This window comes from Xylocopa sonorina, chromosome 13, assembly GCF_050948175.1.
Source record: "Xylocopa sonorina isolate GNS202 chromosome 13, iyXylSono1_principal, whole genome shotgun sequence".
In the NCBI taxonomy this organism is placed as follows: domain Eukaryota; kingdom Metazoa; phylum Arthropoda; class Insecta; order Hymenoptera; family Apidae; genus Xylocopa; species Xylocopa sonorina.
The window spans coordinates 6,370,665-6,398,083 of NC_135205.1; the positions used below are offsets into that span (position 1 = coordinate 6,370,665).

At 39.9% G+C, this 27,419-nt stretch overlaps 3 protein-coding genes across 12 annotated transcripts in view; 2 read left to right on the forward strand and 1 right to left on the reverse strand.

Moving 5' to 3' along the window:
* Nucleotides 1–208: 208 nt before the first annotated feature.
* LOC143430401 (uncharacterized) lies at nucleotides 209–6,081 on the reverse strand. Of its 5 annotated transcripts, none has more exons than XR_013102630.1 (8): nucleotides 5,769–6,081; nucleotides 4,822–5,306; nucleotides 4,188–4,647; nucleotides 3,838–3,995; nucleotides 3,546–3,713; nucleotides 2,893–3,354; nucleotides 2,615–2,765; nucleotides 209–2,310 (listed from the first exon to the last, which is right to left on the reverse strand). XR_013102630.1 is itself a non-coding variant. In XM_076906665.1 (8 exons), exons 2-7 carry the CDS (start codon nucleotides 5,273–5,275, stop codon nucleotides 2,622–2,624), a joined length of 1,824 nt encoding a protein of 607 aa, XP_076762780.1. In that variant the 5' UTR covers nucleotides 5,276–5,306; nucleotides 5,769–6,080; the 3' UTR covers nucleotides 209–2,310; nucleotides 2,615–2,621. The 5 variants fall into 5 exon arrangements, 4 of the variants coding, with proteins under 4 accessions (XP_076762780.1, XP_076762783.1, XP_076762781.1 ...); XM_076906665.1 differs by having other exon boundaries at nucleotides 2,615–2,743; nucleotides 5,769–6,080; XM_076906668.1 differs by having other exon boundaries at nucleotides 209–2,765.
* A 1,718-nt stretch (nucleotides 6,082–7,799) lies between these two features.
* LOC143430157 (uncharacterized) lies at nucleotides 7,800–14,610 on the forward strand. Of its 3 annotated transcripts, none has more exons than XM_076906168.1 (13): nucleotides 7,800–8,076; nucleotides 8,964–9,054; nucleotides 9,138–9,319; nucleotides 9,562–9,824; nucleotides 10,023–10,218; nucleotides 10,343–10,632; nucleotides 10,719–11,119; nucleotides 11,206–11,351; nucleotides 11,427–11,764; nucleotides 11,882–12,016; nucleotides 12,097–12,278; nucleotides 12,368–12,522; nucleotides 13,604–14,610. In XM_076906168.1, the coding sequence occupies exons 2-13, from the start codon at nucleotides 8,976–8,978 to the stop codon at nucleotides 14,507–14,509; spliced, it is 3,273 nt and encodes a 1,090-aa protein (XP_076762283.1). In that variant the 5' UTR covers nucleotides 7,800–8,076; nucleotides 8,964–8,975; the 3' UTR covers nucleotides 14,510–14,610. The 3 variants fall into 3 exon arrangements, with proteins under 3 accessions (XP_076762283.1, XP_076762286.1, XP_076762284.1); XM_076906171.1 differs by having other exon boundaries at nucleotides 7,800–8,054; nucleotides 8,939–9,054; XM_076906169.1 differs by lacking the exon at nucleotides 7,800–8,076 and adding an exon at nucleotides 8,249–8,655 and having other exon boundaries at nucleotides 8,939–9,054.
* A 5,251-nt stretch (nucleotides 14,611–19,861) lies between these two features.
* Sns (sticks and stones) overlaps nucleotides 19,862–27,419 on the forward strand; it is a 258,785-nt gene continuing 251,227 nt past the window's right edge. For all 4 annotated transcript variants that reach the window (XM_076906517.1, XM_076906516.1, XM_076906519.1 and 1 more), the window contains exon 1: nucleotides 19,862–20,089. In XM_076906517.1, the coding sequence (XP_076762632.1) occupies nucleotides 20,008–20,089 (82 nt within the window). In that variant the 5' untranslated portion in view covers nucleotides 19,862–20,007. The remainder of the gene's footprint in view (nucleotides 20,090–27,419) is intronic.

The following is a 27,419-nucleotide window of genomic DNA, read 5'->3' on the forward strand; positions in this document are numbered from 1 at the left end:
ATCACGAGAAAAAATAAAAGAAGAATGAATCGAGTTCCTCTTGTATGTTGGACTGGTTTGACTCTATACACTCTTTTACAAATAACAAATTAATACAGACAAATATAATTTGGTATCTTGTCCCGTATAAAGTGAAAAATGACCCTTTCAATGATTAATTTAGTGGCTACGTTCAAGCTTCGTTCCTTGAAACTTAGTTAATCGTTCATTTTTAAATATTCTCAACAAATATCAGCCCGCACGCAAATGCATCGTTGCTTTTCGATTCAGTTTCCTTCGTACTGTTCTCTCGTCGTTAGATTTGCAAGTAGCTTACGCGCGCGAGAAGAATATCGAGAACTGTATTTATTCGTGTGGTGTGTATATGTATCCGTGTATATATGTATGTAATCGATCACGCTCCTCGAAATAATAAAGTGCAGTTTATCTTGAAAATTTATTATATATTACATTGTTCTCCAGTGACGCTAATGATGATATTTAATCGTAATTATTTGCACCGTTCTCGTGAATTACTTCTTATATTATACAATTAATTCCCAGAAGTGTGACATTGCTTTGAAAGCAAACTCCAATAACAATATAAGCAAATTTCTCAGTTTTCTTTCGTTAGAATTCCTTTCTTTTTTCTTTTTACTAAATTTATACATTGTTTGCATATATTTTAAATTTATACATTATGTATGTGTATATTTTAAATACAATACGCAATGGACCAATGATAGGATTGGTATCTTATTCATCTCCCATCTCAAGAATTAAATCCGTCTCTTAACCATTTATTATAGTAATAATAATAATAATAATTAATAATAATAATAATAATAATAATAATAATAATAATCTTGTATCCTATTTTCAATAGAAGTCGATATGCCTAATCGTTTAAACGGCATTCTTGAGTTTTTAAGCTTATGAAATATATGTACATAGTACATGTGTTCAGTGACTGTTGAAACAAGGGACAAAAGTGTTTTGCAATTGTATTGCAACGTAATAATAGACGCTATTCAAATGAATAAGATACATTGACCTTCAAGATTCCAAACGCTCATATAGTTCTGTATTCATTTTCACAATTTTGATTACCTAATCTTTATATGTACATACATAGATAAAATCATACGAGTGAGAAACAACTTTCTCGTCCCAGTTTGTGCAATGTTCAACGGCCGATGCATTAAATAAGTGCACGCAACTTTGGAGACCGGATTTTCAATGGGGAAAAAAAAGCTTATAATTTGGCTTTCCTAAAAATTAAAAGCTTTTCCATTTCTTTTTTATGTAGGATAACTATATAAGGTACGACACTGTATTATTGTTATGTAAAAAACAAATACATGCCTCGATACCTTCGTGTTTAATATACATCGTAATATAAAATGATTCTTGTAATTCCCCTTTTGTCAATATTAACACAAATTTCTATTTCCCCATAATACATTTTGACACAAAATATAAACTATAAACTATGTTAAAATATATGAATTTAGATTTGGTGAAGTGTAAATTATAATCATCTATCTTTCGGTAAATATACACTTTGTCCATAATCTTTGAAAAAATAAAATAATACATAGATAAAGCAAGTTTATACATTTTAATCCAGACTTATCAGAGTAAATAAGTGCTGCTTTGTTTTTCTTATGAAAAAGGGTATAATATGTTTAAGTGGCTAAATTATAGTTTGACACCACCATAATTAATATAATTCACATGATTTTTCTTTTCTTATAACAATGAATTATATTAGCAATTCATTAACATAAATGATTCGAAAATAAACTACATTTAAAACGTTACATCTCCAGCCGTAAGGATTTTTTTTCATATTCTTTCTTTTATGAATCCATGGATTCAACAACAGGACAAGGATTTACAGTTGAGGGCACTTTTTTCTCTGCCTGTCTTTAATATAGGCGCTGGACCATTTCGTATGCTATTTTTCAAACAGCAAGGATTCAGCATAATGTACAGATATTGTACTTCTAAACCTACCGATCCATAACTTGGAGATCGATATAATTCACAGATTGTTCTCATCCTCTAGTACTCTAATTACTTTTATGTTCTCATCTTTTCGTAGAGTACATTACAAGCCCCAGATATATATATTTGTACATAGCTATCATATCCAATGGAAAGTGTACAATTAAACTCAACTGAATCACGTACAAGTTCACTCACAACATCAAAAATAGACTATTGCAAGAGTGCATTAGCATGTGACACCCTGTAGATAGTTATTACTCAACCAAGGTACCCATTCTCCATACACATCCCATGACTTTCTTCTTCTCCTGTAGGAATCTGAAACGTAGACGATATGTACAAATTTTTGTATGATATCACAACATCACTCTTAATAAGTCTCTGGTCTTAACCCCCTCCCCACCCCCGTTTAAATGCGACTTGCCGCACAGTCATATAAATTGTTGATCCCACATTGTTGGACTATAATATAATGCAGCATCTGATAGATATAAGAACCTTGAGATCATATATATTACATTACAAATCGATCGCAATTTTTTTTTAGAGTGTACTACGTGTACATATTGCCTACGATGCAGATTCTGTTCTAAATGTAATACAGGGAATACAAGTAAATTACGTTAATCTTATGCTCGTCCACGTGGCTTTTTTCGAGAAGTCGTCTCTTCGGTCGATGCAGCGCCTGTGGCAACTATACGCTTTGGACGACCTGCCGCTTTGCTACTTTGTTGCGTGTTCTGAACGGATGCTGAAAATTAAGTTACGACATTCTTAAAAAAAAAAAAAAAAAAAAAATAATAACAAAACTGTATCATTACACCATAGTCTCGTGTATTTAGTGAGTTCAAATAAAGCTCGTGGAAATTATTATACTATCAGATAGTAAAAATTCATTACCACGTAGTTTTGTCCTTGAAACTCCGCTTGTGTCATTATTGTTCTGCTGTTTTGTGCTCTTTTTATTTTCATTTTTCTTAACATCAGTATTGCTTTTAGTTGTATCTACTGACGTGGTGGATGTGGTTACAGTGGTGGTTGTGGTACTCGCATTAGCATTAGTAGCAGCAGCAGCAGCAACAATAGTTTCACTTTCAGACTTTGTGTTTCTATTTAATGCTCTTTCTGCTCTACTAGATCCTTTTGCAACAGATTTCGCAATTGCCAATGCTTTATTAACTGTTCGTTTTTTAGTACGACTCGATTTTGGTGATTTTTTCCCTGACTCTTCCTCAGGGCCATCATCTTCCGAAAAGCTTTCATTTCGTTTAGATTTCTTACGTAAACTTTGTTTCTGTTTGTGCATGCTGTGACCTTTTCTTCTCTTTAATTGTGATTCGTCTTTATAAAGTGAAAGGTCAACTGTGGATAAGATATTAAAATTTCAATTTTAGAAAATATTTTACTAATTGTATCAATAATATATATAATAAAATCAGCTCTATTAAGTTGTATGCAAAGAATAACTGATTATAAAATTGCTAACGAAGTTTTAAATTAAAATTGGAGTAAAAATAGAATTATTATATGTATATAATATATAAAATACTAACGTCCATCTGGGTGTTCCTCTGTAACTCTAGGCTTTTCAGACACGCCAGCCTCAACGTCAATTGCTCTCTTCAATATATTCTCTGTACGTAATAATTCTATCTTGGTTAGTTGAAATTTGTTTTTATCAATTTTGTTTAAATTTAGATTCGTTAATATGCAATCAAAATCTGAAATTTAAAAAAAAATATAACTACGATTTACATTGTACATAATTAGTATTACAACATATAAGCCAAATGTGCATGAAATTTAGTAACTATTATTTATAATTGCAATTTTGCATAAGATTACCTATGTAATCATAAAAATCTGGCGAATATATTTCTCCATTGTTTTTATCTTGAGAAAGCCAACGTATACGAATTCGCCTGCTTGATTTATATATATTTTGCATCGCTTGACAGACATAGAAGCTTCCTTCCGCATTTCTCACAGCCAAAAATTCATTTCTAATAATGAATATCAATAAAAGTTAGTACACACAAGATCGCTTATATTTCTATTTCTATTATGTCAAAAATCAATATGAATTATTATATTTATGAATGAAAATTTATGTAAAGAGTTTAAACATTTTATTATTATTCATCATTATATAATATTTTTCACTTTTCAAGAGGTGCCATACAAATCATACTTACTTATAGAACACTATAAGTTTGTCATCGGAAGCTTTCGAAGGTGGAGGTTTGTTTAAATTTTTTACAAGTAGTGCAATTTCTGGTAGCGGACTCTGATAAGGCTGTGTTTGAACTCGATTTCTTTTTGGCTTGCTCGCGCCATCTGGTGTCATAGATGCTCCCTTCAAATCTTTCAGTTCTCTGGATTTTCTCTTATTTGTTTTTGGTGAACTAGCGACCTTTGCTTCAACCTTTGGTGGAACATTCGTTTGTGGTAACGCAGAGCTATCAGGGAGTTTTGTGCTAGGAGTTACGGTTTTCGACTTTTGACTGTCAGTTTTTGCTGAAGCATCTTCCGGTTTATGCGAAGATAACTTTGTTTGTACAGTTGTATTAATTGAAATTCCATCTGATTCTTTAGAACCATTATTTACAGGAGTCTTCTTTTCCTCAATTTTGTTTTGTAACGGTGGACACAATGCTAAAGTAACATATATGTACGCACAGATATAGACAAGTATCATTACGTTTATATTTACATGCATTACAATGATAAATCAACTTGGCATGCTTTAAACACGAATAATATAATAGAAGATATATAAGAACAACCAAATAGCTGTATGAAGTAAAAATTTCTCGCACGTTTACTAACCAGGTAAATCGAAATTAATAGAAGTCATTTCTTGTTCTGTTTGTGTTTCTCTTTGCGAATCCTGCGACGGATTATCCGGACTTAAATTATTATTTCTGTTGGATTCACTTTGTTTTATACTGGCAGACATAGTCTGTTCCGTTTCTGTTTTAATGATTTCAACACCATTGGGTATCAGTTTGTCCAGCTCTGCTTCCTTTTCAGAATTGCTGCTTACGTAAGGTGGCATTTGATACACAGACGGTCTATGGTCTTGTACTAAGCTTAAAGGTTGACTCGGCGGTTGCAATGTCACATAGCTCAATCCGGTTCCTGGCAAAGGTTTCATTGATCCTGGTTCCGATCCTGATACAACCTTTTGTGCCATCGTATTCATAGGCAGAATAGAATGACTCGTAGAAGTTGGAGAGGTACCTACTCCAGGTATCGTTGATTTCAAAGCCGACGCACTCATTTTTCACTGACTAAATACCTCCTTCTAAATACTTATAAAAAACCAATACCGATTAGATGACTAGTTTACCAAAATTAACGATCTCTGTATTTTGTTTGCATACCGGTGTATTAAGAGACAACAAATATCGTATCTATCATAGCCGAATAAAATAATATTCGCATCTGACCAACAGAAACGGTGGTCTGTTTTTCAGTTTGGTTATTCGCATCGATGGAATAGTAAACAGATTAAAATAAAGTAGAATCTATACGATGTGAAATAAACTGGAGGGAAATTAAACAAAGTAAACAACGAAAAATATTGTCTAAAGTAGGAGGGAAAACGAGAAAGAATATCAGGAGGAACATAGACACAGAGGGTGACCGAGGAGGGAGGGGGTAATTAGAGGAGTAAACATAAACACGAAGGAAACTTTCTATGACTCGAAATCTCGTAAATAATCGAGGAACCTGCCCGTTACTTTCAATATTAACGATAAACGTGTAATTACCTCGACGTAATCAAGTCCTGAATACGGATATATATCCCTTTGCTAAACTTCCACGGATAGTTGACCACTGCGCGTTAACACACGGTTAACTCATTTTCCCACACACTTTCTTTAACTCGTGAACGCTTTTTCTCAGCTAACATTTCATCCGGCGTACGCGCGACATACCCGATTTATCAAAGGGAGAGAGATGCACACTTAACTCGCCGAATTCTACAAAACAAAACGATAAAGGCTTGCGCGCTATAGAAAGCCGTGATTTTACCCGCACGAAAAAAACAGGAATGCCAGACGTTAGATGGCGTCGGTTCTTCGACGCCATGTGTGGCGCAAACTTGATTTCGTATTCGTTTCCATTGGCTCCGCGGCCGCCGCTCAAAATCTCTTTCACGGCAATTTCGTTGATACGGGAAAAATTACTCGCGAGTGAGTATCCACGACTTTTTTTTACAGCAATTTTCCTCCTACAAAAATTAATTTTTCATCATTCTTTATATTTTACCAGAATGATTAATGCACATACCTATCCATATCGGATATCCTAATAATCGGAATTATGTTATTCTTTCCAATTAATGGGTCACTGCACAGGAATCACAGTGTATTGAGAATTAATAAACGATATGGAAATTAATTTCGCAACAGTTCTCACGCGTAATATATAGTTAGTAATTAAACATCCGCGCGTTTGTGTGTGCGTGCGTGTGAAATGCATATTATCTTGAATTAAACATGTACAAAATAAAATATGCGCGATTCATTTCTTCCTTTTGATAAACACGCGTTACGTGTGCATACACCAGTTACAAGATTGTAAATTGCCTTAATACGTAATATGCTAGAGCAGAAACAGAAAGTATACGCTACTATAAATTCTTTGTATATCTGGTTTAGATAAAAACATCTTCGGCGATACAAATGTATGTGCTATTATAAGAATCTTATTCTTTTATATTTATTACGAACGGATTGAGATTCATGAAATATCAGAAAAACAGGGTCATATCTACTATATATACGTGTATAGAGTGATCCACTCAAGATGCAATTGAGCGTGTGTACTCACATATACATTAGTTACTACCACAGACAAACATCGCAACTATCATTTCTACACGTGGCGTCATCTCTGTAAAAAGTGCTCAAACTGGTCGCACAGCGGTACCGACAGCGAAGTAAACTACTGAGAACTACTAGCGCCATCTATGCGGAAAGTACTGAAACTAATTACCGACCTAGTTTCAGCAGCCTTCCAAGAGATGGTGCTAGTAGTTCTCAGTAGTTTACTTCGCTGTCGGTACCGCTGTGCGACCAGTTTGAGCACTTTTTACAGAGATGACGCTAGGAGTCCTCGAGTAGAGTAGGTAACATCTGTCTCACTCTTTCTTATAGCTTTCGTATATATCTTTCTCTCTCTTACTCTCTAGCTCTAAAGCGGGAAATATAAGAATGATGTATAAAATGATAATGTACAACGGAGGTTTAAAAGATCTTTTTCTATTCAAATTCTTCTATTCAATCTTTGTTTCATGTTAATCTATTTTAGAATCAAAATGAATAAACTGTTTAGTCTTGTCGTTTTCAATATTCGTTTATATCGTAGATGGAAAAATGAAATGAATAAACGGCGTGCTGTTCTGGTGCATTAAATACGTGTAATCCTGGTGATACCCCTGTGGCGTTCCGGAACCTGGGGGCGCCACCGTGAGACGCTGGTGTTCTTTGAAGTGTTATGTGATTTGCTGTGTTGTCTGGGTATGTATTTTAAATAGTAAAAACGACGAGACATCTTTTGGTCGATTTTACTTGAAGTTGTATCTATTTTTATCCACCTGAAAGAATGTTTAATTTGAAATAAGAGTTATTTGAAATAGGAAACAAAAGCCCATCCTAAAAACCTGTGTACCAACCTAAGTCGCATATATTAGCAGAACAATGAGCTGGGCATAAAAATCTGTTGCTTAAGAACAAAATGTAAAAACATCTTGCTCGGTATGTGAGAAAGAAAGGGACTGTTACATCGGTCGTAACGCAGCCTGAAAAAAAAGAGTCACAGGGGTGATATTCTGCGTACATTGCTTTTCAATGATTCATCTACGAGCGGAGAAAAAAGTTGGGAAAGTTTAGAAGAGTCAGGAAGAGCGTATCCCGCTTTCGTATACGTCGCACCCTGATGAGGAATGCGGGAACTAACAATTTTTATTTCTCGTGCGTGGAGCAGTAAAGTGTACTAATTTATTGAAATAATTACGACACTCATCCTGTTTTTTTACACCTTCGCATAATGTGAGTAATCGGACAACAATACGTTTCGGCCATCTGCTTGCGTTTCGATAATGCGGCATGTGAAAAAATCCGTCGCTGGATGCAATTCGAGTACATTCTTTTGTTTATTTATACGTATATATATATATACATACATACGTATGTATATACGTACATATATATGTACATATACAGCCCTTCAAGTTCAGAAAGAGTTGGGAAAATATTAAATATCGCGTGCAGCAGGAACGTTCTTGGGTGTGCAACGTGCATATACTGATCGGTCAGATTCGTGAGACCTCGAATACTTTCCCGCGAACGATGTTACGCATCAACGAAAAATTCAATATCTCCGGATTATCAACATTCCAGAGTGTTGACACCTCTGTCAGAGTGCTCTGCTTTACCAGTACTATAACATCGCTGTCTCTATCTTGGACGCGGACTCCTCGTAATTCTCTCTCCGTTTCTCATTTCCGAATGCCGCGTAGTGTCAAATAGAAGAAATGTATGAATAGGTTTACGTTCCCAGTGGTTTTTCACGCGCAGAGATGCGGGAATGATTAATCTCGGAGCATTCTTCACGTATTATTTTCGTTTTCCTTCTCAGTCGGGCTCCGAGGTGAAGTACTTTTGAACATCTCCTCAAGCGTATTGTAAAGGAGAATTCTTTACGAATAGAAATGTGCCGAAATTCGTGTTCTTTCAGTTCACGTAGATAGCCTCGTTTCGTTCTGTAAGAAATGCGTTCAAGTGAGATAAACTGGTGTCCGTAAAATCTATTTGTTAAAGTAGAAAATTATCAATAGAACAGATAGAACATATAAGAGAATAACACGTGCATAGGGAGATTGTACATAAATAAATAGTGAGAAATTCTAATTCCGATGATATTGCATTTGCAGATAAAATATAAGAGGTGTAAATGAGAAGAATAGAAAAATGAGTTCTCTGCAGCAAGGTAGCAGATTCTTGCCATTCTCAAACAACAATATACAAAGGAAACAACTATCGATGCAAGGTAGGAAAATAGTTGTATAATATGTACGCCTATAATTTTTATGTATGCGAAGATCTGTAATATAAGCTTCAAATATTTAATAGGTGGTCTTCCGCAAAGTTTAAGTGGCAGTGAGACTGATGTTTCAACATCAAACGAAAATTTAACTAATGAAGATCGCTATGTTATAAGACATACCGCTCGCCAAGAACCTCAAGGTCAAGAGAATCAGCAGCAAAGCCCATCCAGATCTTCCAGTCATAAAGAAAATATACCAAATATACAAGTAAGTATTGATAAATTTAGTCACAGTAATATACTAAACAAAATTATACTTTTAGCAATTTTATCAACAACAATTTAGCAATTAAAAAATATCACTTATGATATTTACATATCATACATATGTGTACCATTTAATTGTTTTTAAAATGGACAAGAGAATGCTTTAATGCCTAGTTACTCAACTATAAATAGCAGCTATTATTATTAAGTTACATAAGTGTAAAATACTTTATTGCGATTTAGGGTAACCTGCTCAACAGAAACAGTTTGAAGGACAGTTTGAATGGATCGAATAGAAACAGTTTGAAAGAAAATTTGAACGGTTCCAATCGAAATAGCCTTAAAGACAGCATTAATGGTTCTAATAGGAATAGTTTGAAGGATAATTTAAGTAATCGTACTAGCGTGGGCTCAAACAGAAGTAGCTTAGATGTGTCCACAAGCTCCTATAACACGCTCATCATACATAATGCCAATGACGACAACTCCTGGGTACCATCTGGAAGGTAATGTAAACGTTTTATTTTTTTTTATTACTTTTAAAGTTGTACGTCGCTAATGAAGGATGGTAATATGCGACGGTCCTGTCGCCTAGCTGTGTCGTAATCGTCGTAACATCATGACGCAGTTCTTGGAACGTGTCACCATCGTTAAGTGACATGCGACCGTATTTCTATAATTAAATACTGATTATTTAATTTTAGGTTGTCAGGTGTAGTAAGGGAACATGGAGATATGGGCTACCTATATTGCGATGGCGGTGGAAAAGGACATTCGAACAGTCCTACTATGCAGTCTTTATCAAACTTATCTCACGAAGATCATGTCTACGATCAACCCAATAATGGAGGATGTCAAGAAATTACAGACATACCGGACGATTATCTTAGCCAGTCACAGGTGATTACTTGATCGACATTGTGAGATACTACAAAGGAGAAATCAATATTTTTTAAAAGATCCCATTGCGACAAATTTTCTTAAAGGTTCATGTTAATTATTTTATTTTGTTTAAACTGAGCAGGTATTAAAACATCTTGCGAAAGAAGTTAAAGTACCATCCTACAACAAATTAACGAATAACGGAGGAAACATTGATGTGAGAATGAGAGATGGTGATAGAGGGAAACAAACCGAAACCGAATCAGAAAGCAAACCACCACCCTCCTATATGTCCGTTTTATTGCCGTTAAAAAATAAATCTCGACTTGTTGGGCCAATGGAAAAATTGACGTTATCAAGATCGCAGCCTGATTTATCCAGGATCGGCAAACCGGATATCGACAACTACAATTTGCGAGCCACTTCTCCACGGTGATTTAATTAACGCGATTATTGAAGTTAGTTAACTCGAAACTGTTATTATAAGTAATACTTGATTCTTAATGTCATTTTTATAGACCTCAGACGAAAGGTAGAGAGGAGACAGAGTCAGCAACTGGTGAAATCTGGCCACCGTCAGAAATGATACAAATTGTAATCCAAGAGAATAGTGCTTTAAAGTTGGAGTTAGAACGGTGTTATAGCAAAGTTGCCAAATCGCAGAAATTGGAACAAGAAATCGCCAAGGTGCATCGAGCTCACGAGGAACTGGCGGCGTCAAGCGAACGAAGAGAAAAATTGGAACGAGCCGCAAGATTGAGGTTACAAAATGACTGCAGACGGCTAACTGAACTAAATCGCGCGTTGCGAGATCAAATAGATTTGTTATCTGCCCGAACCGATAGCCCGCCGATCGTGGAATCCATGAGAAAGGAATTAACGCAACGGGAATTATTAATTGGCCAATTGATCACACAAAGTATGTTACAATTTATGTTTTATTGCGTTACTCGTTAAGCATATTTCTTTTTCTGATAATTTCTGCTTATTAATTTTCAATGGTAGATAAAGAATTAGCCGCGGCGAAAGAAAGACAAGAAATCGAATTGGCAGCACAACGAGCAACGTTGCAGGAACAACGCACACACATAGATATTCTAGACACTGCTCTTACCAATGCACAAGGAAACGTAGTACGCCTTGAAGAAGAGGTAATGGTTTCTTCGTTTCATTTTCGGACGTCATTTATTTTTTTTAACCGCTTGCTTTTTTGATTAATGTTACAGTGTCGGAAAAAACAAGTATACGTAGAAAGAGTAGGCCAACTTCAACGAGCTTTGTCTTCTCTTCAAGCGTCGAGCGACAGAAGAGAGGAAACGGAAAGACAATTGAGGGGTCAATTAGAGCGCGAATTAAGAGAGGGCGGTGGTGGTGGCGGCGGCGGTGGCGCTAACGGTAGCGAACAATCCCCCAATGGAGAAACGATCGCAGAATTGAAACGACGAATACGTGAAAGGGATGAAAAAATTATGTCACTCGAGGGCGATGTTGCGAAATGGGAGCAACGTTATCTCGAAGAAAGCGCGCTGAGGCAGGCGGCAATTGATGCAGCTAGTCTACCAAAGTGAGTTACTCCCCTTAACTTTAAGCGTGTTTACGAAACTTGGAGTATGCTGAAAGTAAAAGCAATTCGTTTCTGTCATGCGCACGTTAATTATAATTTATCTTTCCGAATAATTAGGGACGCTAAGATAGCTGCGCTAGAGAAAACCAGTCAAGATGCCGAGAAATTAATCGCAGAAGCACGTTCCGAGAAAATGAGACACATGGACGAAGTACATGCCGCGCAAAAGAAATTGGCTGATCTTGAATCTAGGTAACAAACATTTCTTACACAGAACACATTCGTTGATTGAAATAGGATAGAATTGATTTATAAATTTATTTGGTTCTCAGAATGAAAGATCTAGAATCCAAATTAGCCGAAAGGGATGCAATGATTAGAGTCCTTCAGAAACATACATACGACAAGGATAGTAGTAGCAGCAGTGGTGTTGGTAGCTATCCTGCTGCGCACTCGTCTCACTCGAGTACATCAGCGGACCATCATACTGCGCTGACAAGTACACCAGAACTCGGTAAATGACTTTCTCACGAAAGTTCGGCACAAATGTTTGTGTAAAACCAACAATTAAGTTTTGTTTGTTACTTGTTTTTTGTTTAACAGTAAGCAGTGTACTAGGCAGTGGCAGTGGTTATGGAAGTACCGGCTCGTACGGTGTTACGGACAGTTACAAGTATCGAAAACAAGGCAGCTTCGAGCAAACGAATAAAAGTCTCGATGATCAGTTAAAAGAGCTAGACTCCCAACTACTTAGTAAGGTATGCAAGATCCAAGTAAACGTATAGTTAGTAAACATAAAAACTATCTCGCGGCAATGAAATCAATTTTTAAATAAGAGTAGATCTGTAGAAATTGATTGGAACTAAAATTTTATTTATTGGTCATTTCATAGACATTTTATGAAATTTTCTTTTCTTTTTTTCTGGTATGTAGTACTATCTTCGTTCAATTTAATGTTTTTTTTTTCGTGGTGTTAAATCTTTTAGTGATTACTTTAGCTTTTATAGCTACAGGCGACTATGAAAGTATTACAGATTGTACGGTAAAAGTAATTCCAATGTTATATTTGAGTTGGTGTGGACGAATATAGTTGATGCGTTATTTATTAAAACTATATTTTGTTTGATAATTAAATACTTTTGCATTAAACATAAAACGAGGAAGGAACAGTGCGGATGAACCTTGGTTCGATCGTAAAAGTAATTCAGCGTATTGAATAAATAATACATCAACTATATTTTTATCTTGTGTTTACTGTTGCCATTTATTGCATAACAGCAATGTGTGTTCTATTGATTTTTTTACTAGTTTTTATATATATTTTTTATTCTCTGCTTTGTTAGTAAAACATATACAAGGTACGCTTTTTAAAATTTTAAACAAGCGTCTGACTGATTTGCGCTTCATTAAAGAGCTTAATTTTGAACGCGAAGGAAAGAGATATAGATACCGTATCGTATGAAAAGCGAACTCTGTATAAGTCATAGGAGAATATCGATAGATAATATACATGTAACGAATGCATTTTACAGTGCTCGTTTTGACATAAAAATTTAGTAAACTGTACTTTCACTAATACAAATTTTTGTGTGCCATTGATTTTTCGTTTTACGATTAACCGTTTACAATCACTCAAGTTTTTTACAACGTATCTAGTTTAGACGATAAAAACAGAAACGGACAACGTTTCCCACTTTCCGATTTAATCCAACTAACCCACCGCAAGTCCAATCCTGAGTGATCCCAGAGTGTGCATGCGCTGTTGTGGCGAGCACTAACCCCATTTCCAGGTCCCGGGCTCTCCTTCTCCAACGCGGGTCTGTCTTTCTCTTGTTTCAGCGGGCACTTTGCTGTTTTCCAGGATTCTCTAATCCAGGCACTGCGTCGCGAAAAGGAAAAATACCCAAGCCATTATTGGCGGGTGTAGATAGCACAGGTACCTCGAGCACCGCCTCGAGCAAGAGTCGCTTGTTGGACGACTCGGGTGGCGACCCAGTCTCGCCTGGTATCATGGAGTTCTCTAGCGCAGCCTCGAGGCTGAAAGGCACTGTGTCGAGACTGTCGGACGGTAAGCCCGAGGACATGATGCTGTTGGAGAAGCAGGGCAGAAGCTCGCAGAGGCAAAGGATGCAGGAGGGGGAGCCGCGTCGCGCTGGCAGTCTACCACCTAGCTCGTTACCGCGGCCGCCTAAGAATGTGAAATCGGCAGGCTCGCGTTATTGCAGACTTAGCGACACGGAGACTCGCAAGAAGTCGGACCCAGGCCCGGCGTTGGACTCGTCCGCGAGCATGAAAGTGCGCGACGCCAGTAACTGCAACATCGAGTACGGTCGATTCGATGCGAAGGCTCAACGTCGAAAGAAATCGTCCGGTACCGAGCTGTTGGGTGGGAACAATTCGTTGAAGAAACCGTCCTCCACGACTGGCCACGAATACGAGCGTCTACAGGGTGAGAACGTCCACAAGAAGCAGCCTTCGAATTCGGAGACGAAGCACAGGGAAACGCAGAGCCGCTCGCTGATACCACCACCGTCTCGTCGTATTGGAGAGTACGGTCGCCTAAGCGATGGCACCTTGAGGAAGCAGACCGGTTCACGGGGACAGAGCACCGGGAGTACGGTCAGCAGCAAGAGCGGAGGACGCGATTCTGGCGGCACTGCCAGCAGCGAGGCGTCTACGTCGTCCTTGCCACCCTCTAAAGCGAGATCCATACCCCGCCCGAGCAACTACCGCATTCAGTTTTAATTCGTACCCTTTGGAGCATCCGGTTATAGTCTTCCCCAGCCCAAACAGGAGTCTTACGAAAGGACACGTTCTTCTAAAGTAGAGCACACGTCACGAGCAACTGGAGGGACACAAGTTCCCATACTTTATCTTCCACTTATCGAAATCGTCCTTTTTATCAAATATATGCTCGTCCTATTGTCTCGAGTACTTTTCATGGGAAAGTACATTTTAATTGCGGTAGACGACGGCTAAGAAAAGAGAAAATCAAAAACAAGACCGACTCTGGGAGTGTCTCTGCTTCCTCCTTCAGCAGTTCGGAACGCACGTAGAATCCTAATCATTACATATGCACGCGTAATGCGCCAACACAGCCATAATATTAAACGACGCGTTAGTTCCCATCACTATCATTAATAAACGCAGAAGCGAAGCCGATTGCACGACATAGCGAGAAACTACGGTATATCGTTGCGTGGCGATAGTGCATGACCTAGTCATTACCAAAGTAACTTCTGTTATGAAAACGGAATTGATTTCCTCTCGTCTCTTACACACTGTGCCTACGTCTAGGAACACTGCGGCCTTGTCAAATATACATATACATATATATGTATACATACATACATATATATATTCATATAGTCGCGCGGAGAATTTGTGCCTTGTTAAAGACTGCGTGAAAAGAAAAATGAAGCGATCGATATAACTACTGTAGGAATAAGAGAATACGGTTCAGAAAGTCTCAGAATTCGGGAGGACGAGTGTTCTTCGATGATCACGTTGTTCTTCGAATTTGTATCTTTATCCTTACGCATTTGCGCGTGTGCCTTGTGACAGCATTTTGTCTCCCTTTTTTTCGTTTTACGTATCTTTGAGATCGTTTCCTGTTGGAAACGCTACAAAGATACAGGGATAAGCCCATGGTCGGATTTCGCTTTTCGCGGGGAAAGCGAAACCGTTGAAAGACGAACGAATATTCGATTGCTCGTATTGCACAGCGAGGGATTCGATTAGTATATATATATATATAATATATATATTTTATATAATCACATTTTTGTGTGTACGTGTCTCGATTCGACGGATTTCGATCGCTCTTCGCACAGCGATGGAAATTACGTAAATCGTTAACGATTATTTGCTTTATTTAAAACAAAATGATAACCGTAACGACAGTGCGCGTCTGTGTGTGTGTATGTATGTCCGTGTGAATCGTATGTAATAGTTAGAGATAATATATTTTGCGATGTGAAACAGTTTCGCGAGAGCTTACACCTCGTCACGAAGGTGTACTTTCTTTTGTCCTGCTTGAAGTTTTTTAACGCATCTTGACGAAACTATCGACGACGGCACTTGCGTCTTCAGTTAAGGCCCTCTATGTAGCGATTTTTCTATTTTCCAGGATATTTTGAAATATTTCGACTTCCGTTAGATGTTTTACACTTTTTTTTTAAACAAAGCTGATGGTCCTATACATCTCGTAGGACTCGTATATGCTCTACAGATGGTTTTATTAGTTTGTAGTGTTACTTTTTGTGGATGTTATTAGAACAATCAAACTAAGGAGGACAGAGATAATTCTGATCAAGAATGTGCACTCTTTAGGGAGAATATTTTCTACGTCGTATTTCTTGTTTTCAGGATGTTTTTCGTTTTTCCGAACGATCACGTGCGTGTCTCTTCTCTGTTTAAACGGTTCGTTACGCAAAATCAGACCACATTCGAATTGAACTAATCGGTTGAGAATCAGGACGAAGATATTATCATGTTCAAGTATGCGTAACATATGTAGCTTTTATACTTCCACTTCTCATTTCTAAAATTATACTAAAAGTACTACGAAAGCGTACTGGGAAAGTAGTAATAATTTATGCGACTGACAAGTCGAACGTGTCATGTGATTTCAAGCGTTGAATCGCAATACTATAATGATCTTCGTAATTAGTATAGGTACCTATAAGACTGAAAAAAATTAATACAGACGAAACAAATTTTCTTCTTCGCGATTTGCCACCATGTGTTTTCTCCCTCGCCCCTTTTATCACTTGTCTTCTATCGCCTTTGTGCGCGTGTACACATTCACACCTACATACACACATACACACATAGACAGACATACAATAATTACGCACACAAACCTACATGTACACGTATAAAACCGAAGTTGGTGCGCGTAACATGAATTCACGTACATTAAAACGTGTATTGTTCACGATATGAGTTCCTTGATAACTACAGGGACATTCGTGGTAAATATAACGGAAATTTCATTAGCATTCTCTGTAATCCCTTCGACGAATGGTACGTAGCCGGTTGAAAGAGAGAAAGAATGAAAAGAAAGGAAGAGGGAAGGAAGAGGGAAACAAAGTCTTTTCTTTTTTTCCGTTGTGCGTGTAACGTCGTTGTTTCTGCGGAGACGTCGGAAATTTTTGGACGAACCCTTCATTTTTGTCTCGCGCGAAACGTAGAGTGAAAAGAAAAAGGAAAACAAAAGAAAAAAAATGCGTAGAATGCCAAAGCAAGTTAGGACGCCGCACACTACGATTTATGACGATAAATATGTTTTTAATATAACTTAGCGTATTTATTTGTTTTCGTTTTTTGTGTTAATTATCTATTTTACGTATAGGGTGAATTTTCTATCGATTCTATTCTACCCCCTCCCTTATTTTTTCGTGGACGTTGTAGAAGGATGCGTTTCTCTAGAAAACCACTTCCGTTTTGAAGTACGCGAGTCCTGTGCGATGGTGAAGACGAGAATTTCGAACCGAACGATGACCAATAAAAGACTCACCATGTACGCATAGGGTGTTCGTTACGATACGATTTGTTGAATGAAAGATCTCTGGTCTACTTTGCTCGTTCGCAGTAACAGTTGTACTATTCGATAAGTTTCGAGTTTGAGATTTCAGTGGCATTGGATATTCGAAAAGTGAACTGTTATTTCCGGTGGTCTTTAAAAGTAGTCTCTTTCTGATCAGTCGAGAGCATTCTCCGCTACGAAGATCTCAAACTTGCATTCAGACGGAAGGTAAACGCATAGGACATTTTTTGTAGAAATTCGAAATAAAAATTTGACTTATATATAACAGACATCTTGTTTCTTACTTCATATTACTTTCATAAGTAATTTTTACACTTCAAAAAGTTTTTATACTTCACTTAGGCGTAATACGTGTACCTAGATGTATAGTATGCCTATCGTATTATTCTATCGCCCTATCCTCCCATATAACGATGTACCAGTCACATGAGATGATTATCACGCGTGGATTTTTTATTGTTTGTGCTGTAACACACATTGATGGCGATGTAGAACATATTGGATATGGGAACGGCCAACGACGTACCGTTCTTTTTTTTCCTCTCAAAGTAAAAATATTCTATACGCGAGTCCATCTTTTATACACAACAATTTTAAAACGCGCGTTCAAACTCGTCAAACTTACATTTTACGGAAAGAATTAACCAAGTTTTTCAATTTAGATTAGCGAACTTTTTTGCTAGGCTGTGCGTAACATTTTACTGATTTTTGTCACGAAATATCCCTCTGAAAACTATAGGTAACGAGGGGAGAAAGATAACGTTAAATGGGCGAATGTTCTATTCTTCTCTCAAAACCTGATGTTCAAAAATTGTAGTGAAGAGAGTTTTGAATATTAAACGAAACCTAAAATGTTTGCTTGTCAAATTCTGCGTTGCAAGTATGCACATGCACACCAGATGTTGATTCAATCTTTGCAGCGGGTGACTCGGGAGGGTGCATCGTAACTGTAGGTCTTTAGTGCGTAATACGATTCTCTAAAATGTGTCCCAAGCTTTCACTCGATTTTTAAAACGAAACTTTACATAGAAATATTTTGAAATTCGTTTCTCGTATCATCGTTACCCTCGCAAAGCAATTTCGGAGCCTGTCGCACTTTCGATCTAATCACCCCTTTTTTCGCGAAATTTTTCGAGAAATTACATCTTTCAGCTTTCCTGGGACTCGTCTGGTTACATTAGGTCGGGGGTGTACACGTTTTTTAGTCGAGAGCAATATCGCTCAACGCGTCTATACGAACGGTTGGAAAAGGACTGCGGCAGAATGGGGCGGAAGCGTGATCCAGACAATCGGTTCACCGTATGCCCGTAGGATCCATGGTATCTTGACGACATTTTCCGTCGATTTTCCGCATCTGCGTTGTTCTCCTGGTCGTGTCAAGTACTTTGCGTGCGCAGTGCGCTCGCTGGCCGTAGGGGTTGGGAGGTGCAGTCGGATGCTGGTCGTCCGCGCGGCTCGTGCCCGTTCGGCGACGCTCGGCAATCTCCGTGGATCTCTGCGGGGGTAGAGGCCTCCTTCCCTTTCGAGCTACTCACAGTGTTCACACTCCCGCGTAGGTGTGCGGCGGTACATACGAGTTTTATTTCTTCGTCGCGCGATCGAGTGATGAGTAAGTACGCGTTCGTATCCCTTAGATTACGTGTGATACGCGAGTCGCCACGCTGCTTGTAGACAGGATAACGAGTGAAGCACGCGGTAAACCAGACGCTGGCAAGTTAATCGAGAACTGACAACGAAAGGAGCACGAGACTGGCGGATAAGTCGCGAGTGTGCACCGGGGACCGGCAGAAAAAGGGGATGATTCCTGTCAGAAGACTCTCGTATCCGGAAGCGAACGAGCCTGATCAAGAAACGAAGTCGATTTTTGTGCGGATGCTCTAGTGAAAGCGACCAGCTTCTCGATGCTGTCGAAAACCACGGACGGAATTGGAATGCAGTGATTCCACGTTCTTTGACAGTTCACCTGTTACGAGCGGACCCGCGGTGCGGCGTTAGCCCCTCGACCGATCGATCTATCGAACGTGTCGATCCATAAGCTCGTGCGCTTTAAATTCGCGTGGCATTCCGCTGTTGGACACGGGTTCGTCTTGACATCGTGCGTTTTCGAAGGAAGCAACTGAGTCATTTGAAATCCTTGAGCCAGCGGAGTGCGCGCAATCGGTAGTTTTTATCGGAAACAACTCTCGTTCGTTTCGACTCGACGTTTCTTTTCCGTGTCAACGTGAAAGTGAACTTTGAATAACGACAGCCAACGCTTCAACTCCAAATCGGTATCGAAGAAACGAAGATTCTAGAAACGTGCTAAGTGAAAGAGATCAACGATCGAGTAAGGAGAAACGGAACGGAGTAATACAGATAGATGAGAATTTCTCGCGACGAAACTTGTTCCACGTTCGAGATACATCGATCTGATGATAGATTGCTTGATCGAGTGAAATATCTGCGCAACTTCTAAAATACAACAGCGAAACGAACGTGTCATTGATCGGAATCCGCCAAGAGACTTGTTATTGTCGACTTCACGGTAAATATACTACGTAAAATCCGTGAATGGAAACTGTAAACTGACTTGTTTCTTGGAAACGAAAGCAGTACGGTCGGCGATAGTGCGAGTGGAACTACTTTGTGTTTACATACATTCTTTCGTGTTCGGTGTGTTTTTCTATGGTTCTGTAACGGAGTGCGACCGACCATGAAGGAGTACGGAGCGAAGCTGTCACCGATGAGGTTGATCCTGATTTTCACCGTCTTTTCCACCACCGCCATTGTTAAAGGTTAGTGACCAACGATCCTTTATCAATTTCTGTGTATCGTTGTTGGTCCGCTGTCTACGATTTGCGTCCGTAATTATTGTACCTCAGCTTGCATCAACTTTCTGTCTTTATAAATACCCTTCGATGTTAGAACAAATTATAGCGTATCTCCATCGGTTCTGCGTAAATGTTATTCTCGTTTACGTGCTTCAGTAACAGCCGATTTTGCATTTAATTTAAAATGTTATTCTCCATCAAGTACTTGGTTCCCACGTTGTGCTAATTTCCATCGAGGCAACTATTCGTGTATTTTCAATGGAACCTGTAACGTTACGCGTTATCTCAGGGAAGCTTTATGCTTTTAATGAACCCGGTTGCTCGCGTTAAGGCCATCCGAAACGTTATCTTGGAAGAGTGCGAACGGGAAAAAGCGAGTGGATGCTTCAGCATCGATGGAAAGTAGCTTGAAACATGCGACGCGATGCATCTCGATACGCGATATCGTTTCGTGGAAGTACTCGCGTTGAAAATTGCACGAAAGCCGGAGGGCAGAATAAAAGGCAAGGAAAGCGTCCACGTTTGTCGTGTTATTAGCCGCTTGCGCGGGTAATTATTTCGCGGAGAATGTTTCGGAGCGGCAATTAGAAGTCGAACCGATCCCGAAGCACCGTGTACAGCGACGGGCAGAGGCGAACGATCTCCGTGCACGGAACCGAACGATCGAACCTGGGACACGATAAAGAAAATACGCGGCGGGAATTGGATCTGGCAAAATTGCGCCAAAAGGCGGCCATCCAATCATTCAGCTGACCAATCACTCGGTAAATGGAACCGTGACCCATCTCTCCGCTGAATGCGGAACCGGTTTTTTGTTTTTTGCATTTATCAACCTTTGTCCTCTCCCTCGTTCTCCCACGTCGCCGTTGTCGTCGCCGCGTCGTTATTATCAGCGTACTTTATATGGATTTCGTTGTTTGTCGCGAGAGTATCGACGCTCTTTGAGATTTTATCGGCCCACCAGCGCGGATAGCGTGACTTTAAATGTAATGTTCTTTTCATCTCTCATTTTTGCCAGTGTTTCGTTACTTTTCCTCTTTTAACGAACGAAGAATATTCGATAAGTTTCACCAATTGTGTAGTTTTTGGAGCACACGCGTTCGAAATATTAGTAGCATTGGAAGTGTGAAGGTCTCTTTTTTAAAGAGAAGTTTAACCGAGTCGAAAGAGAAGTTAAGTTTCCGTAAGAGACGCAAAAAGATTTGTTGGCTAGCTGTATATTTCCAGCAGAACTCCGTAATTGCGCCATGGCAGTTAATTAACCGGAAGGCCGGTTAAAACCCGACGGTGTGCATTTAATCAGGGGATCGTTTCATTAATCGACCGGTACGAGTCTGCATTAAACCGCGTTCAGTTACCCGTTCGATTCGTTTTTACGGTCGCGTTAAACGTCGAAAAACTGTTGATCCATTTATTACGTCGCGCGAAACAAACGAGGCGTCTGGCTGAAGTTATGTTTGTAACGGCAATTTTCGCCCCGTCAACCGTCGCGCACGAAACTTTTTAGACGAGTTCGTCAACGCTCGTAATACGTTTAACGAAATTTCACGATCTTTTCGCTCCATCCTCCGTCCCGTCGTTTTCATTTCTCCAACCCCCCGAACGAAGACGACCTCCGCGTCGCTTCGTCGTGTATACAGCGCGAACTTCTCTGACCGACAACGAACGTGCCACGGAGACGATATGTAATTCAGAGATGAGATTTTCGCGCGAGTTCGTCTCATATTTTTTTTCTTTTTTTTTCTCCTAGTTCATACTTCCATGGATTTCTCTGGGGATCGGAATTAGCGTATTTCCGATTCCGATCCCGATATTACGCGATTTTTACGGCACACGTTGTAATTACCTAATTTCGTGGATACGGAAGAGATCGATGGCCACGTGAAATTAAAGCTACCGTGTGCCGTGGAAATGAAAATTCGCGAGGAATGCGAATACGTTCCTCTGCGCGATAGAAATTCCCGAAAAACGCACGGAGCTTGAGAATGTTCGAAAATATTACAGTTTCGAAGGGGACAGTTTATCTACGGAATTGATTGTTGAGAAGAAACAGAGAAAAATGTACTTTAGTTTGATTTTACGCGATAACGCTGAGCAGTTGGCCGTTTCAGAAGGAAAGTCGTTTTTCTTGTCGTCGTCGTTGGCTAAATGCAGCAGGTTGATGTTCCCACCAGTGTTTCTGTGCTCCAACAGCAGAATTAAAAATGACGTTAGCCGTGCGTACACGCTTTCCTTTCACCGTGTTCGAAAAATGGCGACCGGTCTTCAGCTTCGTCGACTCGTTCGAGGAAACATTAACTTATTAAGCGTTAACGCAACGTTCCGTTCGCAACTTGCGTGGTACGGTTAATATATTAAATTGCCTCGAGGTGAAATTGAAAACGAAATGTTGCGTTAACGCAACGTTCGTTCTTAATGAGTTAAAAAAGAAAAAAAGGTCGCGTTGTAGTTGTTTGTTACGCGTAGCGAAAGCATGCAGTACCTACACGTGCCCGTCCGGCTAATTTCTGAGCTAAAAGAATATTAATTACAAAGGGCATTTCATCTCGTAACGCGTTTCGAACGTTGCATTTTCTTCGTAAAACGTGGCACCGACGGAGATCTCCTTTTTTAACGATGTTGCTGGTGTTTCTGTTGCTGGAAAATGGCCATCGCGCGTCTCAACGCGTGTAAAACGATGCCAAGTGTGTTTGCTTCAAATTTTTTATTTAGTCGGGAAAAGCTTTATTCCCCTACGCACAGTGGCTGCTGGTATATCTGTTACGTGTGCGCGTAAAGAGGCACGACTGCGTTTGAAAATTCATTTCGACCCAGGCTTTTTCTGTTTGAGAAGCGTACGTGGGTAACGTAATCGGAACAGTTTTATTCCTTGTTTTGTCGAAGCGGTTAAATTACTGGGAAATTGTTGAAAACTGCAGTAATTAATTTGTTTCGCCTTTGGTGAGTTTCAAGTATTTTTTTGGCTTCCACGAATATGTTCGGGAAACTTATTATTCCTCTTAGAAATCGTAACTTATGGATATCAGAGTTTGATTTTCCCAATTACGCTCTTCGAGGCAAACAGAAAGCCAGCTATCGTTGGAAATTTCAAATTGTACCGTAGAACTTCGCGAACTTCATTCTGTACTGTAAAAGTTTAAGCACAGACCGCAATAAAACATAAGAAGAAAAACGTAAGAAACTTGCCGGTATATATTAGTTACTTCATTCTCTGCTTCTCATCTAAAAGTCTTGTTCTTCGATATGAAACCGGAAATGACCATTCGCGACGAAGTCTTTGAAGTCTGCCAAGGTCGATGTATACGCAGGTAGATCGATGATCGACAAACATTTCGAAAATGCATCCTTCACCCACCACTTCTTATCTTAATCGCATTTCAAGGCGACGTTATATCCTTCGAAAGTGGATGGGAAGTCTTTTTTCTCATTACCCGTAACGTTCGCTATTTTTGAAGGGCACGAGATTCTTGGCCGTCACCGAGAATTTGTGGCTCATAGATCGAGCGTCGCGACGACCCGCCGGTGATTTATGGATGGCAGCGTGTATCTTGAAAAATTTGTTGCTCGAGACGCGATGAATTTCGCGCCGCGCGCCCTTATTTCCGTTGCGGCCCCGTCGAAACTTCGACTCGCCGTTTGGCTCTTTGGCGAATTGGAATTTGGACGGGTCAGACGCGCGCCTTGTCGATAAATTGAAAAATCCAGAACAGGTTCGTTCCGTTTTCGTTTTTGTTTCATTGTCGCTTTGATCGTTACGTTGTTACTTCGACGTCTGCACGCTGTCGGAGATCGAAGCAGGTATTTCCTGAATCGAAATAATCAGTTTCCAGACGCGCGATCTGTGATTGAAATAAAAGTTGGTAATTCGTTTCTGATCGCGGAATGAAAGTATCGAATATTTTTAAGAGACGCTGAATCGTGGCATAAAAATTTTATAGACAAAGAGATACGCGACTCGATGATCGTATCTCGAGAGAGGCGGTGGATAAATTACGATCAGAATATGCTCGGGAAACGGTCGATCGCGGAAATTTCGGGCATCAAGAGTCGATCGGTCATAAAAATTTTGGTGTCGCGGTAGCGTAAGAAAAATTACGATCGCCGGGTGTTATGCGACTTGTACGAGAAATCCTTGCCGCGATTTGCCATCGGAAGATTCCTGCCCCTTCAACTTTTGACCGTACTCCTCTTGATTCTTCCAGATTGAACTTTCCCTTTGAATTTCTTCCCATCTTTTCTTTCCATTCTCTCCATTGTCTTTTACTTCTTTCGAAGTTGTAACAGCATTGCTCCCGTTTCTGGGTCTTTGCTTTCTCATAAATTTCCAGAGCACCGGTTCAACTATAATACACGGAGAATCATTGAAAATAACTTAGAGGCGTGAAACTTTTACCCTCAAAAAAGAAAAAAAAAAAGAAGGAACCAGTTATTGAATTTATTAATCGTTATCAGCTTTATGCAAGGCTGTAGAGGGTGCGTAATTGAGGTAGAAAATTGGTTTCCATTGTTTAATTATACCGTGAATTCTCGTACGTAAGATTCGAACGGAGGGCGACGATAATTTAGTAAGTGAAATATTCAATTGAACGGAGCGTGCCGGGGGCATAGAGTCTGGTTAAATAAAAACGAGGCAGCATCCGCTTTCGCATGAAACCGCGAATTTAATATCACGCCGGAGCGTGGATATTTATTTCGAAAAGTGCAAGGAGGAAACCCTATAAAATATTAAAGGGACTCCGAAAGGAAATAAAAGTGCAACGGGACCGGAGGCGCAAACTTCAACGGAGGATACAATGAAATTTTAATATTTCTACCGAATTTTCGCCGGTACGAATTTACGAGGCTCGTTCCGATCCCAACCGAATGAAATCGTGTCATTTTTTTCTCCCCCTCCCCGTAGCTGAATTATTTTCAATGCGATGCAACCGGTAATTAACTCTGGAATATTAACGTGCACGACGTTACGCGCGCGTTGCAAAAAGCAAGCAATTTTAGGGGAAATTCATTTCCCTCAAACCATTATCAATGGTAATATTTTTTACTAATTAATTACGTACCGTCTATACACGATGCGTTCATAGTTCAACTAAGAATAGTCGACGGTCCTCTCTTGCCTGTGTATCAAATTCGTAAGACAATTATTTCATTAGCATCAACTTTCGTCGTCCCCAAGGTAACGATTAGTCATCAAAATATCGCATCTCGACTACTTAAAGTCTACCCCTACTGCCACGAGACGGCAAATTATTCAAACCACGTGAAAAAGAGGGGTTAAGGATTACCAGGAAGAAACGGACCAACCCCCCTTGACATAGTACATTAAACATTCGCGAGTTCTCCATTAGAACCGGTCGATTCCCATCGTAAAACGATACCCGGAGTGCAAACACTCGGTTCATCTGACAAATTGATGCTCGTCTTCCGTTCCTCAAAAACCAACGTCCGTTCACGACCAAACAAACCCGAGCGAGAAGTAAAAGGGAGAAAAAAAGGAGTCCATCCCTTATAGTTCCACCCCCGACATTTCCCTCGTACCGTGGAACGTGACGCTAACAGGGTTCTCGCGATATCGGATAGCTGTCCATAGCCTCACGGTTGCGGGGCCAGTGATCGATACTCTCGGAATCTCGCGACGCTTGTTCTGGCAGCAAGTCGCGGACGAAAGAGCATAATGCAACGGGCTCGGATTATGTAGACGACGCCACCCCCTGGCACGCACACGTACGATCCTCCCTCCCGCGCCTACGCGTCCCGTTCCCGGTTGGTTCCCTTTTTCTTTCGGGAATGCCCGGCGTGTGCAGCTAAACAGTTGGCGCGACGACGCTTTGGCTTTGTGTACCTCCCGTGTGTCTGTTTCCCACCCTCCGTTTCCCCTCTATCCATCTTTCTGCAAAATTTCTCCGCTTCGCCCCGTTCGTCCTCTCTTTTGCCCCCGCCAGTCGCTGCACTCCACTCTTCCCGGGTAGACGAGGGGTGATTTTCTTTTTAGACCGTCGGTTAAGGGGGTGGTTCTGGTCTAGACGGCCGGGGAGGGATGTTTTCCTCTAATTCGTTTTTCCATTCGCGGCTGAAAGAGATATCGGTTTATTAATTTACATTTTTATTCTGCTAGCATCCAATTCTATCCTCGATCGTCTATAAAATTTCCATTTCTACGATCTCTCGGAGTTTAGCTGAACGTCTCTCCTCGAAACGACAGTTGGCAGTCGGCGAGTGGATCACGAGCGGACGGAGGGTGCGGATTCTCCAGTTAGAAGCCCCTCTCGGTACCTCGCTGGTGATCCCGTCGATTTTTGAAACGTATGGAGTATAAGCTAGTCGATTCGAGTGTGTGGTCGCCGTGTTGCGTACGCATATTCATGGTGGTAGGCGTACCGGGAGCCACCGTCATCCGATGGGTGGCGAATTTTTGGTTTTTTCGGTCAACTTGCGATCGCGGATGGAAATTTTTGGATCCTGAAAACTCGGGGGGGAGATGGAGCGTTGTTGCGTGTTATCGATGACGTGGCCCGCTGACTCCATTCTAGGTAGTTTTTAACGAAGAAATATACGCTTAGGGAGATGAAAATTTGCTGTTCGCTGCCGGGTTGGTTTTGTGTGGAAATTTCGGCTTTTTGTTTTCCTTTCGTGCCCCCCACCTTCTCTTTGTACTTTTATTCTTCCTCGTTTTTTTCGTTCCGGTTGTTTGCCTTTGTATGTAGCTCTTCGTTGCGCTGAATTTCGCGGAATTCTTCATCGGAATCTCGACATTTTCAACCCCACGGGTTCCGTTCGTTTTGTTTTGCGTTTAATGACCACGTGGACGAATGAGTTTTCTCGTTTGATCACGGTGGATGCCTCCGTGCGTACATTAATATATCACTTCTTCTTTGCTGGGAAGTTGCAGTACTTAGCTACGATTACTCGATGGGAATTCATCTTGATCTGAACAGGAAGCGGAATGTAATTACTTTTTCAGCTAATCTGCTCCACTGGCGTTTATTATTTTTTCATCTCTCCGTTGCTGTATCCACGATTCTTGGCTCGAACAACGGTAATAATGGAATAATTGAATTTGATTTTAGCTTCGAATACGGTGGACCGATTTCGCGTGTTATTTTATGCTCAAATTGCACGCGATTTCGTTGCAGTAACGATAACGTAACTCGAAACGAGTCCAGTTTTACATTTGATCGGCGTATCGCTCGTCAATATGCAACATAGGACCTTTAATCAGCGGACGGGCAAATGCATTTAATTCAAGAGAAATTATCCAACCGTCATTTACATTTTGCGTATACGCTATTAAAATATG